This window comes from Leopardus geoffroyi, chromosome C2, assembly GCF_018350155.1.
Source record: "Leopardus geoffroyi isolate Oge1 chromosome C2, O.geoffroyi_Oge1_pat1.0, whole genome shotgun sequence".
Taxonomy (NCBI): Eukaryota; Metazoa; Chordata; class Mammalia; order Carnivora; family Felidae; genus Leopardus; species Leopardus geoffroyi.
The window spans coordinates 107,815,928-107,829,673 of record NC_059333.1 but is presented as its reverse complement, the minus strand read 5'-3'; the positions used below and the strand labels follow the sequence as shown (position 1 = coordinate 107,829,673).

The following is a 13,746-nucleotide window of genomic DNA, read 5'->3' as shown; positions in this document are numbered from 1 at the left end:
GATTGATATGCAGCAGGATTTAGTGATGCCAAGAGCATGAATATGTTTGTGTGGGATAGCATTAGATATCTGTCTGAATTGTTTGAGTGAGTCCTGATTAAAATGTTCTCAAATCAGCACTTAAATCACACATACCCTAAGTATTATATTTAATGGTTAATTTTTTTAAAAAAGTAGACATTTCCAAACTGTGGTTTTGGTTAAATTAAAAAGATGAGCTCCATTCTGATTTTTGTGTTTATGGGCTAGTTTGGCAAACAGGACCGTTGTTTTTCTCTTTTAAGAGACAGGGCATTTAGACCATTTCCTCCATATTACAATAGTTTAGAATTAAGAGGGAACAGAATACTCCCAGAGGAAATCTGGTGTGTAGAAGTGAATCTCTGTGCAGAAAACAGTGAAACACACATAATATTCTTCTGATTACATGAAATCCCAGCCTAGATAGACAAACACAGAGAGAGAAACCTAAGATAATGAAGTAATAAGATTGATTTCTACAATGCCTGGTGAAAACCATTGTTTTGTTGTCATTAAGCCCATATAAAAGAATATGTGTTTGTTTTTGTGTATAAGTGTGTTGTACCTTGGGCATTACTGATGTGAGTGGACTGGTAGTCAAAAAATAAAATAAGGCAAAAAAAGAATTCAAAAGGGAAAAACTAGAATTCACTCTTACTGCCCCCCACCCATAGTTTCCAGTGGAATACTGTTATTCCAATGAACAAATGAGTCTATCACTTGTTTGAGTACTTTATATCTTTACATTATTTGACTTCTTTTAACTCTTCTCGGTTCTCAGTACCAAAGTGAATCTTAATCATTTCATTGATCGCAAGACAGAGGAAATGCATTTTCTTTCTATTGGATTCAAAATTTAAAAAGGTTTGCCCATAAAGGCATAAGGAACTGTGTAAACACAATGTGTCTGATTATATTCTTACAGAAAAATGCATAATAAGGTTTCAGAATTTCCAGCTCCCCCTCCCCATACCATCAGAAAGTTTTTCTTTGAAGTAGACAAGTTCAATATGTACTGGGTTGGGGGTATAGAATGAGAAGAATGTCAATATGGAACGTGCCCTGCAAGGCTGGGGTCTCGTGGCAGGACCAGGCTCTGTAAGGCCTTTGGGGGAGCTGGTTGCCTGTTTTGCCAAGTCCACAGCTAGAGGGCCTTACATGATCTGGTATATAGGACATTGACCAGAGCTCTCTTCACCTGGGCAAGTGCCTAAGAAAAGCCGGCCCTGGGAATTAGTGTCTTCCTTTAAAGGTCCTAAAGCCCTCATCAGTTCCACCTGCTCTGCCTTGTGCCTCCCTCTGCTCTTCTCTAGTTCCCCAGCTTACAACGTCATCAGATGCTTTTCCTCCCTCCTTTTGTCTCTGGTATCATTGACCTTGAGAGCCTCTTCTGGAAATGCTCCTCCTCTTGGTCTGGAATTCCTCCTTACACACCATCCTAATTTCACCTCCATGCTCTCCAATCTGTGACAGTGAATAAAAGAAATATCAGTGCCCCATACCCTCACTCCTGCCACCTTGGCCCATTCCCTATTAGCTTCCCTGCCATAAGAAGAACATGGATAAAGGAGAACACAGGAGGGTAGGCACCAGGAACATGGCTTGTGTAACCATCTTTATTTCCATCAAAAGAGATAGTGTGATGGTTAACTTTATGTGTCGACCTGACTGGCCTAAGGGATGCCCAGAGAGCTGGAAAAACATTATTTCTGAGTGTGTCTCTGAGGGTATTTCTGGAAGAGATTAGCATTTGATTCAATAGACTGAGTAAAGAGATCCAGCCTCACCTGATTTGGGTGGGCATCACTGGGGGCCTGAATGGAACAAGATGGCAAAGGAAGGGAGGATTCTTTCTCTCTTCTTGAGCTGGGATGTACATCTTCTTCTGCTCTTTGACATCATAACTCCTGGTTCTTGGGCCTCCAGACTCCAGGACCAAAACCAGTGGCTCCCTGGTTCCCAGGACTTTTGACTTGGACAGAATGACACCACTGTCTTTCCTGGGTCTCCAGCTTGCAGATGGCAGATTGTGGGCTTCTTGCCCTCTGTAACCATGTGAGGCAATTCCTATAATAAATCCCCTCTTATAGATCATTCTCTATATATCCTATTTGTTCTATTTTCTCTGGAGATCTCCAGTAATACAGAAGGTAAATATTCACAGAAATGGCTGATCTCATACCTTTGAGAATGGATGTATTGGGCAAATTATAACCATTTTTAAATACAAAAAATACCTTTGTAATATGCTTTACTGTTCACAAAAAAACTTTTATATACAGTTTTGATAACTGTGAAACAAATGCATGTAGAACTCTTAAATTAATACTTTTGCTCATTTATTTAGATTTTTTCTCCCATATTTTAAGTTCTGAAATTGGGATGTGCCTGATAATCAGTGTGTTTTGCAGTTGTAATCCACCAGGAATGACTATGACTGGGTGTCACTCAAACTTGGTCCCAGTTCTCTGTGTTGTTACTTCAATTGAGTTACGTGCATGGTCGACACTACACATGTTAATTGCTATTTAGCATGTCTTGAAAATAATAAGATCATTTGATTTTGAGACAAAAAGTTATCATGTACATAGAGAGGCAAAGAAATAGAAGGGTGGGATGAAATATGGCATCAGGGAACCGAAGAGCCATCACTGGAGAAATGACTACAGGTCCACGAGTCTTGCAAAGCAGCCACTAAATGTTTTATCCAATAAAGGAAGAGATCAACATGTAGATGAGGCTGGGTTTCATTTTGTTGCTGAAATAGATACAAAAGGATTACCTGTCACACATCACTCGAGGTACCTAAAGTCAGAAGAAACTACTAAATCTCTCAGAATAGATAAAAGACATTTGGAAGTAAAACAGCACTGATTATATTGTTATTAAGACATAGCATCATAATTTCATTTGTAGGATTTTTTTCCTCCCTTAGTGGTGTGTAAAAAATGGAGCACCATCAAGTACCCATGGTTTTCTGCTGGATGCTATTACTTGACATTTAAGCTTCATAGCAGTTCTGTTCCATAGACGTTATGGTTCCCAACCAAGAGATGAGAGATGAGTAATTTGCTCAGGCTGGTAATTTAGTTTTGGTAGAGCTAGGACTTGAATCCTCGTGTGTCTGTGCTCACAGCCTGTGCCACCTTCTCTAGACTTCACTGCCTTTGTAGAAATCTCCCTGATTTTCCAACCCCTCTGTCCTTCAGAAGCACCTTTGGGGAAGAGTTGCTCCAGTAGGCCTATAAACTGGAGCTATTCTGGAACAAGATGACATTTTGAGTTTTTCATCTCAAAACTTAGATTTTGGGGACTAGAAATCCTGGCTAGAGCATTTATGGTATTCGCTTCTCTGCAATGCACCATGAATTCCGCCTATATATTCCCTTACCTCATCTTGCAATTATTTCCTAAAAGTAATTAAAAAAATTCTTTTTAACGTTTATTTATTTTTGAGACATAGAGAGACAGAGCATGAATGGGGGAGGGTCAGAGAGAGAGGGAGACACAGAATCTGAAGCAGGCCCCAGGCTCTGAGCTGTCAGCACAGAACTGGACACAGGGCTCTAACTTACAGACCGTGAGATCATGACCTGAGCCGAAGTCAGAAGCTTAACTGACTGAGCCACACAGGTGCCCCCTAAAAGTAATTTTTAGATGTAAATTAACTTTTAAATTTAAAGATAAATTTAAAGATAAATTCCCCAAGGGTAATTTTTCGACCCAGTAATCTTTTATTTATGCCTGAGAATAAAGTTACAATAATAGGCCCAAAAGTGCCTACAGAAAGTAGGTGAATTGGAGATGACCGAATAAATGTCTCTCAACCTCACCAACAAAGGATCTTCCAGAAAAGTCATGTTAGCAAAATATGGAACATTTATTTTCGCCAAACTCCAGGTTCTCAAGAAATAACCAGATGAGAGTCTCACACATAAACGTTTGTTTCCATAGCTATCTGAGAGGGAAAAAGAATCGAAATAGAATGAAAATGAAAACCACTTGAATTTCTAACCATGATTATAATTGTATTCATCCCAGCATTTTTAAAGGTTTAAATATGTTTAGAAGAGTGGTTTCTTCTTAGCTCAGGATCAGGAGCTACAGCCCTCTTGGGAAAGGGCACTCTGTGGTGAGCTAGCTGGCAATGGCAGTGGAAGTGCCAGAAATATCAGTGGGAAGCTGATGATTCTGAAATTGCAGTGTGATTCTAAACCTGGGAGAATTTGTTTGCATTTGGAATTACTACAGCACCATGGAATGAAACCAGAAAGATCATTATTCATACTTCATACATTTATTTCTCTTTAGATTTGATCCAAAGGCTCTGAGAATTGTATTCTAAACTAGAGGCATCCAGTTAATGAAATCACAAGGACTGTAACAAGTAACAAAAATAGTTCATTTCTCTCAACTTGAGCTGGTGGGTCCTTCTTTCTTAGGATAAGCATTCAGTGAAAACAGAATCAGTATATAAACAGGTTGAGTTTTACCGTAATCTCTCTGCTACAAAAGGTTTGAACACATTGTTGGCCTTTAAATTAATAACGAATGTGGTGTCACTTAATATTCCGTTTGTCTGTTACCAGCTTTTTTCTAATTAATTAAACAGCTTGGTTACTCAACTGACTCTTAAGAATGGCTGGTAGATTTCAACATAATATTTAGAGACTCATTTACAACTGTATGTCTGCTCACCTTTTCCTGCCTGACTTCATAGGAGATGTCTCCCTAGTCTAAGATCAGTCATGTATCTATACTCTAAATATATACATTAAAATTAAATTTGCCATTTGCCTCACCTCTTAAACTGTTGCTTTTGAATTTTCTATCTCAGTAAATGCTACCACCATGCATCAAGTTTCCCAAGAAAGCACCTAGGAGTCATGAGAGACTCCTTCCCATTCCTATACCCCGGATCTATCCAGACCACCAGTATCCAATCCATTTTACTAATTCACTATTTTTCTTGCATTTCCATTCCCCTCTGTCTCCTCTGCCACTACACCTCACCACTTCTAAAAATGTCCCAAATGATTTCCCTGCTACAACTTTTTATACCTCTACAATCCATTCTGTAATACCACTATCAAAATTATTTCTCTAAATGCAAATCTTAAAATCTTTTTAAGAAAGGTTCAAGATCCTTAGTATGGAACCAAGCTCTTTATGCTGTGGCCTTATAGGTCTCTCCAGCATCATTATGTACCATTCCTCAACAGCACAACAGCAACCCCCCTGCCCCCCACCCATGTTCCCATCCTAATAAGGACTTGCGGTTTTGCAAATGGACCATGTTCCCTTTCCCTCCTGTGCTTTTGCAGTGTGGTTCCCTCTACTGACCATTGTTTCCTTGTCTGCCCATGACACTCTTAGTTCTTTAGGACAAGTTCATTCTCTAACAGCTCTGGGAAACAGTGAGGGAGCCCATGCTTTGGCTTTGAGTTCAGAGTCAATTACAGTGGTGCCTTCTGTATTTCCACAGGACCCTGTGCAAACTTCCAACAAGGCACTTGAGCATTTCAATTTTTGTTCTACGTGATTATCTCTTCTACTAGGCTATAAAATCCTTGGGGGGAAGAGCTGGGTCTTTTATTTTTCTATCTCCAGGCCAAGCATGGTACCTGTTGCTTGCTAACTGTTCCATAAATTGCTACGGCATGAATTTTAATCCTTTTCCCACCACTGCTGGAAACTTTGCTCAAGCAGAGTTGTTTTTCTTCTTTCTTTTTGCATGTTAACAACTGCCCCCCCCCAGTCTAATTCATCTTTAGAACAAACAACAAAACACTTTCTGTATCTTAGCCCCAATTTTTTGAAAATAGAGTCCAATTATTGCTTTAAACTCCTAATCTCCTTTTGATTCTTTAACCCACTGAAATTTGACTTTTATGTCATTACTCCAATGAAATTGTTCCTACCAATAATGCCAATTGCTTCCTAATTGTAAAGCTCATTCTTTGTCTTAAGTGATTACTCTTCAGGATTTTACATTGTTAATCTCTCCCATTTCCTGAAAGCCTTATTTATTTGGCATTTGTGACATTGTTTCCCCTGGTCTGTAACATCTCTGAACACTAACCAGCCAATCCAGTGTTCCTTTGTTTAAAAGTTAGGTATCCCAAAGAAGCCCTTATTAGTTCTTTTGTCTTATTCTTCCTGAGTAATTTCAGCAAATTCCACATCTTTGGTGACCATATATATATATTCCATGAGGCAAAATCTTGACCCCCCCCCCCAGAACTGTTTTCAATTTGTAATAACTTCTGTGACTCCCAATACCCTCAAACTTTACATGTTAAAATTCAATTGTTTCCTTTTTCAAACTTGGCCTCTTATGTATTTCCTGTCCTCATGAGTTATCAGTAGAGTCAAGGTAGAATTAAGGGAATTGACTACTTACATTTTTTCTAGGTTTCTGTAGTCCTCTTATATGCATTCCAAGTTAGCTTTTGTATTAATTATCTATAGTTATGGAACAAATTTCCACACACTTGGTCACTTAAAACAGCATATATTTATTATCTCAAATTTCTCCTGGGTCATATGTCCAAGCATGGCTTACCCAGGTCCTCTGCTCAGGGTTTTGCAAAGCTGCAGTCAAGGTGTTGGCTGGGGCTGGGATCTTCTTCCAAGCTCATTGGTTGTTGGCAAAATCCATTCCCTTAAAGTTGTAGAATTCATTGCAGTTTGCTTATTCAAAGCCAGTGGAAGAGAGAGTCTCTGACTTGTTCACTCTTTTTTAAAGGGCTCATGTGATTAGATCATGCACACTTTTGTGCTTATCCTTTTGACTGACTCAAAGTCAGTTGATTAAGAAACATCTTCACCTTTGCCACGTAATGTACCATAGTCATGGGAGAGACTATCCTATTCTTTTTGCCATATTCTATTAGTTAGAAGCAAGTTATAAGTCAAGGGGAAGGGTCAGGGTATAGACCATTGGGAATCATCCTATAATTCTGCCCGCCACAGCTTAATTTTTTTTTTTTTTAATATGAGTGATGGAAAAAACCATAAAATGTAATTTGGAGATATTAAACGACTGAATATAAAGAAGAAACGTATAGAACTGTAACATCTCAAAACTTGATGGAAATGGCACATACTTTGAAGATGGTGAAAATGGTTTTCTGTGCTTGTTGTAGCTTACACTTACTGCCTTGGGCAATAGATATATCTAAGTACCTAAACTTTAGATCATGTTATGTGAACCTAAGCAGAATAATCAGATAAGTTGTTTGGGAAGACAGACATTTAATTACATAACTGTCTTCACTTGAGAACAATTTTACCATGTGTTAGCCTCATTTGCATTAGGAAAGAATAAACATAATTGTATGTCTATATTAAGTTATATGTTTGACTTTTCCTCATAGGGCTTTACTTTTCTTCTAATACTTTGACAGACTATAGTTTTCATCAGAGGTGCTTAATCTTTCCTTGGGATAAGTATTTCAGGTACCTTGTGAAGTTGTATTCTTACAACTTACAATGGCATATCTAGAGGGGTTCCTAGATCCCTGACTCTCCCCTTTCTTCCCTGTATCATCTGTAGCTCCTTTTCCTGAATGCATCATACAGATGTTCTGGAGTTAATGCAGGTGCCATTAGAATACGAAATGTATAAAAATCCTGCCACTTTTGGGTTCTGCTTCTTAGGGAAAACTGTTCCATTCAGTAAAAACACAATGTGACTTGGCTAATTTATCTCTTTTTTCTTGACATTGGCAGTGATAATGCAATGCCCATTGTATACAATCAGTGTGAGGTCGGCTTGCAAATCCCTACAGATATGTGGTTACTTCTCTACTTTCCCTTTCTTTTGCTTGGGCAACAGCCACATTGATGCACTGGAGCCACTCTTCTGCATTCTTCTCATCCTTGGCCTTGAAAACATAGGTTTTATTGTCTGTGAAGATTTCAAAAGCCCGAGGGAGGGAGCGGTCCCTGCGTTTCCTGGCCACAACTTTCACACTCTGTACTTTGCTGAGTTCTATTGGGGAGTCATCAGGATCATCTTTCTGAAATGCATATGGGAAGGAAAGAACATGAGCTGGTTCCCACAGTATGAAAAGATCTTTGGCAACTGGAGAATTTTCCAAGAGGATTAGAAGCCTTTCACTGCATATAGTTGTTATATGCTTTGTTACTTTGAATGCTAAGGCCTCAGAGTCATTAGACCAATGGAAGGAGTGAGCAATTGACCCTGTGTTACAGTATATTAAGTTGGGACAAGATGGCCAATTTGTAAGAAATTATTATACAGTGAGTTTTGGGAAATGTTTAATTCATATTTCTTAGATTTCATGTCATTTTTATTGATACCAACACTGTATCAATAGGGCAAAATGCAACAGTACAATAGAGTACTATTAAGTCAGCATTTGAGATACTTGGGGAAGCATGAAATTGAATTTTCCTGCGTGTTATCTCCGAGAAAGCGGTATTAATTGAAGAAACAGAGTTCTAATGTTTATGTAGATCAAACCGTTTTTGAAACACACTGGAGCTCTGGAAGCATGATTTGTCTATGAACATTAAACTGAAAGAATACTTAATGATTTACATTTTTCTTGAATCAAAGCAGGGGCTTAAAGATCACTGCAACACGAGGGTCATCACAACAGGCTAGTATGAATGGTTTCAAGAGATCAAATACTTCTTTACAGCAATTTCTTCAACATCCCTGAACGCATCTGTCTCCTAGAGCATGCGTCTCTTCTTGAGGATCTTGCCAATTCTCCTTTGCCACCTCCCCTAGGCAGTCACCCTTTTTTCATTCTTCAATGGAAAGGCACCCTTCTCACTCATCCCAAACTTACCATGGTGTATTGTCCAACTTGGAAAATCTCAGAAGAATCAAACAAATAAGAAAAGCAACTCAAAATATTGATCTCAGGGAAGTGTCCTTCAACCAAAGCAACATAATCACTCTCCAGCTATTTCATTAAGAGATGCATTTCCAATAGCATTTCACTCTTTAATGTTTAGAAACTATTTATTACATTTTGTATTACACTTTTGACTTTGCATAAGTGATATAATTTAAAAAATATTTTAAAAATCTTAGCATTGAGAGACTGGTAGTAATAAAAAATTAAAATAATTAAATTTCAATTTATACGTGTAGTTTTATTGTAGTGAAAAATGATTGGGTGATCAGGATAAATGCTGTGGGAGTAGAAAAAATATTATTTCAAAGAAAAATGATATCTTGTAACCATTTTGATTAAAGATGAACTAATTCATGTATTTTTTTAATGGACGGTGTTAGGTATCAAACTGCTACGGTATCTTAGCCCAGTGGTCATATTGAAAGGAGAGGTGTGATCTTTTTATCTTAAAATGATAATGTTTAGGGGTGCCTGGGTGGCTCAGTTGGTTAAGTGTCCAACTCATGACGGCTCAGGTCATGATCTCATGGTTCATGAGTTCAAGACCTGGATCAGGCTCTGCACTGTCAGTGGGATTCTCTCTCTCTCCCTCTCTCTCTGTCCCTCCCCCACTCTCGCTCTCTGTCTCAAAATAAGTAAATAAGCCTAAAAAAGAAAATGATAATATTTATAATTCAACAGAAATTACAGTTTGTGTGACTTTTTAAACTTATGATTGACTAAAAAAAAATGCTACAAGGTATTACACAGATTTTTCAAAATTCTTTTAGGGAATAGACAGAATAAAGTTTGAAGATACGTCTATTACATAATACTTTGTTAGTTTACTTTGGTTTCTAGTAAATATCTGACAGCAATAAGATTATATTTCTTTGAATTAGTCTGTAGTATAGAAATTGATACATGGAGGAATTGATCAAGAGAACAAAAAGTTACTACAGTTCTCTAAAGAGGGACAGCGAAAATTACCCAAGAGAAATGGGCAGGAAGTCAAAGGGCACCTTGCCTGGCTGGTTGGTAGAGATCAAGATCTTAAGAATACAAACGTAAAAAAAATAACACCATAGTCTTTCGATTCTTATTAAAAATGCACATTTTTCTCATTTACAAGAAAGGTCCTTTTTGATGGGGCAGAAGTTCCGGCTGGACTGGTGACCACTGCTAGGTTCCTGTGTCCCTGGGGATGAGAGGGAAGTTGCTGTGGTCTTTAGAGTACATTATATCACTTCCCAATATTTGAGCCACACGTTCTGTCAGATTTCTAAAATGTCAAGCCATTATTTCCCTCTAAAGATGTCAAACAAGTTAGCCAACTATAAGATAGCTTATTCGCTAAGCTTTATTAAAAAGCTCTGAATCAAGAAGTATAAAGGTGGTTATTTGAGTTCAGGAAAGACGTTCTTATGCACTAACTCTGCTCCGTCTCAAGGGATCTAAGAAATCACTGCATCTTAACTTCTAATTCTGATTACTTTAATAAAAACAGGAAATTCAGATGGTCGTTTTAAACACTTTCGAGTACTTCAATATGGAGCAGCGCTAACAAAAAATTTCTTTAAACCGCCAATAAATAACTGTCTAAGTTGAGCACACCATTTACTTCCCTTTCAAAAAGATCTTCAGCCACAGAAAGGTCCATCTGTACATTTTACAATACACACAGATGAAGAAAGCGGCACGAGCTTAGCGTAGGTATCACCAATTTTTTTTTTCATTCAGAAAGTTAACTTCAAGTTTTATTGATTAAAAAAGCATTTGATCAAAATTTGTTGTAATTCAGATATACCATACTATATAGCTATTGAGTAAAAAGTTCAAATAAGTTTTATAATGAGCATTCTAAAGACATAGTGCCTATGTTCTCATTGACTCATAATTTTAAATAATTTAAAATCTTTCATTAATTAATTCAGAAACAGTTTGGTTTGCCACTGGCTCTGTATTTTAAGTATTCATGGGAAGCAGGACGGTGCATTCATTTAACAACGTGTTTTGATGTCACACGGCCTGTGTCTGACTCCAGTTTTATCCCTTTCTGCCTTACTGGCTCTATCCTTGGTCAAGCCAGTCAGAGTCTCTGTCTCTCTGTCTCTTTCTATCTCTGTCTCTGTCTCTCTCACAAGGGGAAGGGAGTGAGGCAGGGTCTGATGTTACATGATGTTAAGGAACCATATGGTAGAACAAGTTTGAGATACACTAAACAAAATTAAGTGGGCCCTTTCCTGAAAGACTTGTCAGAGCCTTTAGCTCCTTTGTATTTCCCAGATGTCTTTGACCAGGACCAAAGACAACTCCTGGTAATAATTGACAGATCCTGGGTCCCAAAGGCCATGAGTGGAGCACAATGGGTACAGAGGTGTGAGTAGGGTGTTGTATGTGTGTTCCATGGGCATCTTTGCACGGGAGTGGATGGCCATGTGGGCATATGAACATGTTTTCTCCATCACTCTGATTCTGGAGCTCAAATAATACCTGTAAAAGTGGGACTGGACAAGAATCCAAAGGCCAGCGTCTTGCCCTTCCTGGCTTGCCTGGTAGCTAGATAAGACTGAAAGTGCCTCCACTGCCTGCTCAAGTCAGATTCCACAAGGCTATCTTGGCATTGAAATTAACCTGGTGCCTGCCCCTCCCAGGAAAGACACAGGCAAGTAAGGGTTCTCAGTTGTGGAAGCCGCTGGGATGGCCCAGCCCAAAGGAACATGCTTCCACCCTCCGGCAGGGAGGGAAGGAGGGAGGACAAGGCACCCCAGATGCAGCATCCATAACATGGCAGTAACAATAGTGCTGACTTCAAAAGACTGTTCTGAGGATTCTTGAAGGCAATCCAACATGGCTTGTGATAAGCTATTATTACTATATTCAAAATATCCAAGAAGTAGGTCAAGCGTTCTTTCTTCCTGATCCTGAATGAGTAGAATTTAACGATAAATAAAACTGATTTGAAAAGAAGAGGATAACTTTGCATTGTCTATTGGAATAGAATGCTGCTTCAGAAGTTTCCCACTAGAAATTCAGAATACAGATATTTACTGAGCCTCCTAGTTTCAGATTGAAAGTTATATTACATGAATATTTATTAATTCTTTTAGAATCATATTCTATTCATTAACTGAATACTAAATACCTAAAATATGAACTTAGCTGACTACAAAAAGGACTTAAATAACTCAGCCTTTGTTTCTTTCTCCCAGCCTACTGTTCCCCTTCCTTGGGTCCCTGCCTCCAAATATAACCTTTAGTATAAATGAAATCAAGGTCCATATCATAAGACATTAATTTATGTAGCTGATCTATGAGGAGACAAAAGGCACACTGTTCAAGTCAAGCTCGCTGTGTAGTTCTTCTGCAGTTCATCTTTCTAAAACTTAAGTCAACAAAAAAGATCCACCATAATAAATTGAAGAGAGACAGTGAACCAACTAATGTAGGGCTGAACAGAATAGACAGTCCAAGGGGCGTATGCAGTAAAATGATGCTGTAAAATTATAAATGGAAAAGGAAAAATTATTGGTGTTTTAACTCAAGACAAAATGCCTAGCTGCTTGGTGGAGAACAGGACCTTAAAAATGCAAGTGTAAAAGACAAGAGGGAAACTTACAGACTTTCCTTTTTGAAACAGAAGTTGATTTCCGGCCAGCGTAAAATAACGAGTTTTCCACCTTTTGATGAACTTCCATCTGACTTGCTTCTCTTTAAGTTTTCCTTCTATGAGAGGCTGGCCATCTTGGTTTACAACTGTTGAAGGTAAGAAAATGATCAAGCCTTTTATTTTCCATTATTTATTTGGCAAGTGATCAAAAGTCAGAATTGTACAATGAACCTGAACCCAGCAAGCATATTTGGAGAGTGTGCTAATAAATTATGAACTTGGTTAACCTTTCCCCCTTTGCCCCTAAAGGAATGCACAATTTAGATATGATAATGAGAAAGTGTTGAAAGACCTCACTGAGATTTTCAAAAGGAATATAGTTCACTTAAAGAGCATCTGGTTAGCAGTGGTTAGGGGGATCCAGATATCCAGACATCCAGCCCGCTGTGCTTAACTCTTTTGTTTCATGATATTCTGTTCACATGAACTGCTTAGAAATGCAACTTTATAAACCAAGTATATTTAGTTGTTTAACAGCAAAAGTCAAAGCAGTGCCCTCAAAGATGTTAGGTGAAGACATAACATTGCAAAGGCAAGCCCAACTCTTTTGAACATGGTATTTCCACTCTCTGGCACACACACACTCCCTTTTCCACTCTGCATGTACCAATTGAACAACTAATTATTTCACGTATCAGCTCAAAAGTCACTTCTTTTGGGACACCTTCCCCAAACTTAGACCAGAGTGCATTCATCTGCCATATGTTCTGTAGCATCTGGCATGTTTCTTTCACATCAAGCATTACTGGTAGATAGTTATGGTGTTTATCTGATTCATGTCTGTCTTTCCCATTAAACTGAAAGCTCTGTGAGGGTAAGATCTTTGCTTTGTTCACTCATGTATCACCAGGCATCTAATACAGTGCCTGGCAGATATAGGGAATTTACTAATATTTGTTGAACGGACAGGTTTATTTTATAGTGAAGTAGAATGCATATGATTGCACATCATCATAGAGTTAGATTTGTTACAATATCAGAAGTTATAATGTTCAACTAAAGAATTCCATTTCTTTTGCCAACTACATAAGATTCACTCTCCAAATTCATATGAAAGCATCTGATTTCTGGGGACTATGACAATACTTACTTATATATATTATGTTCAATTTTCATAGCACTTTGAAAGTAATGAAATGTGTTCCTTCATTTGGAAATTTAGACAGTGCCTGTTTGACC

The 13,746-nt window shown here is 38.1% G+C and overlaps 1 protein-coding gene across 7 annotated transcripts in view; it reads right to left on the bottom strand.

The window, feature by feature from the left end:
- Window positions 1-737: 737 nt before the first annotated feature.
- Window positions 738-13,746, bottom strand: part of VEPH1 (ventricular zone expressed PH domain containing 1) — a 254,768-nt gene continuing 241,759 nt past the window's right edge. For 4 of the 7 annotated variants that reach the window (XM_045503154.1, XM_045503157.1, XM_045503152.1 and 1 more), the window contains 2 exons: window positions 12,517-12,653; window positions 6,520-8,045 (listed from right to left, as the gene is read on the bottom strand). In XM_045503154.1, coding sequence (XP_045359110.1) covers window positions 7,809-8,045; window positions 12,517-12,653 — 374 coding nt within the window. In that variant the 3' untranslated portion in view covers window positions 6,520-7,808. Of the gene's footprint in view, window positions 1,486-1,619; window positions 2,780-6,519; window positions 8,046-12,516; window positions 12,654-13,746 lie in introns of those variants that run through there. The other 3 variants (XR_006718588.1, XM_045503156.1, XM_045503155.1) reach the window with 3 other exon arrangements.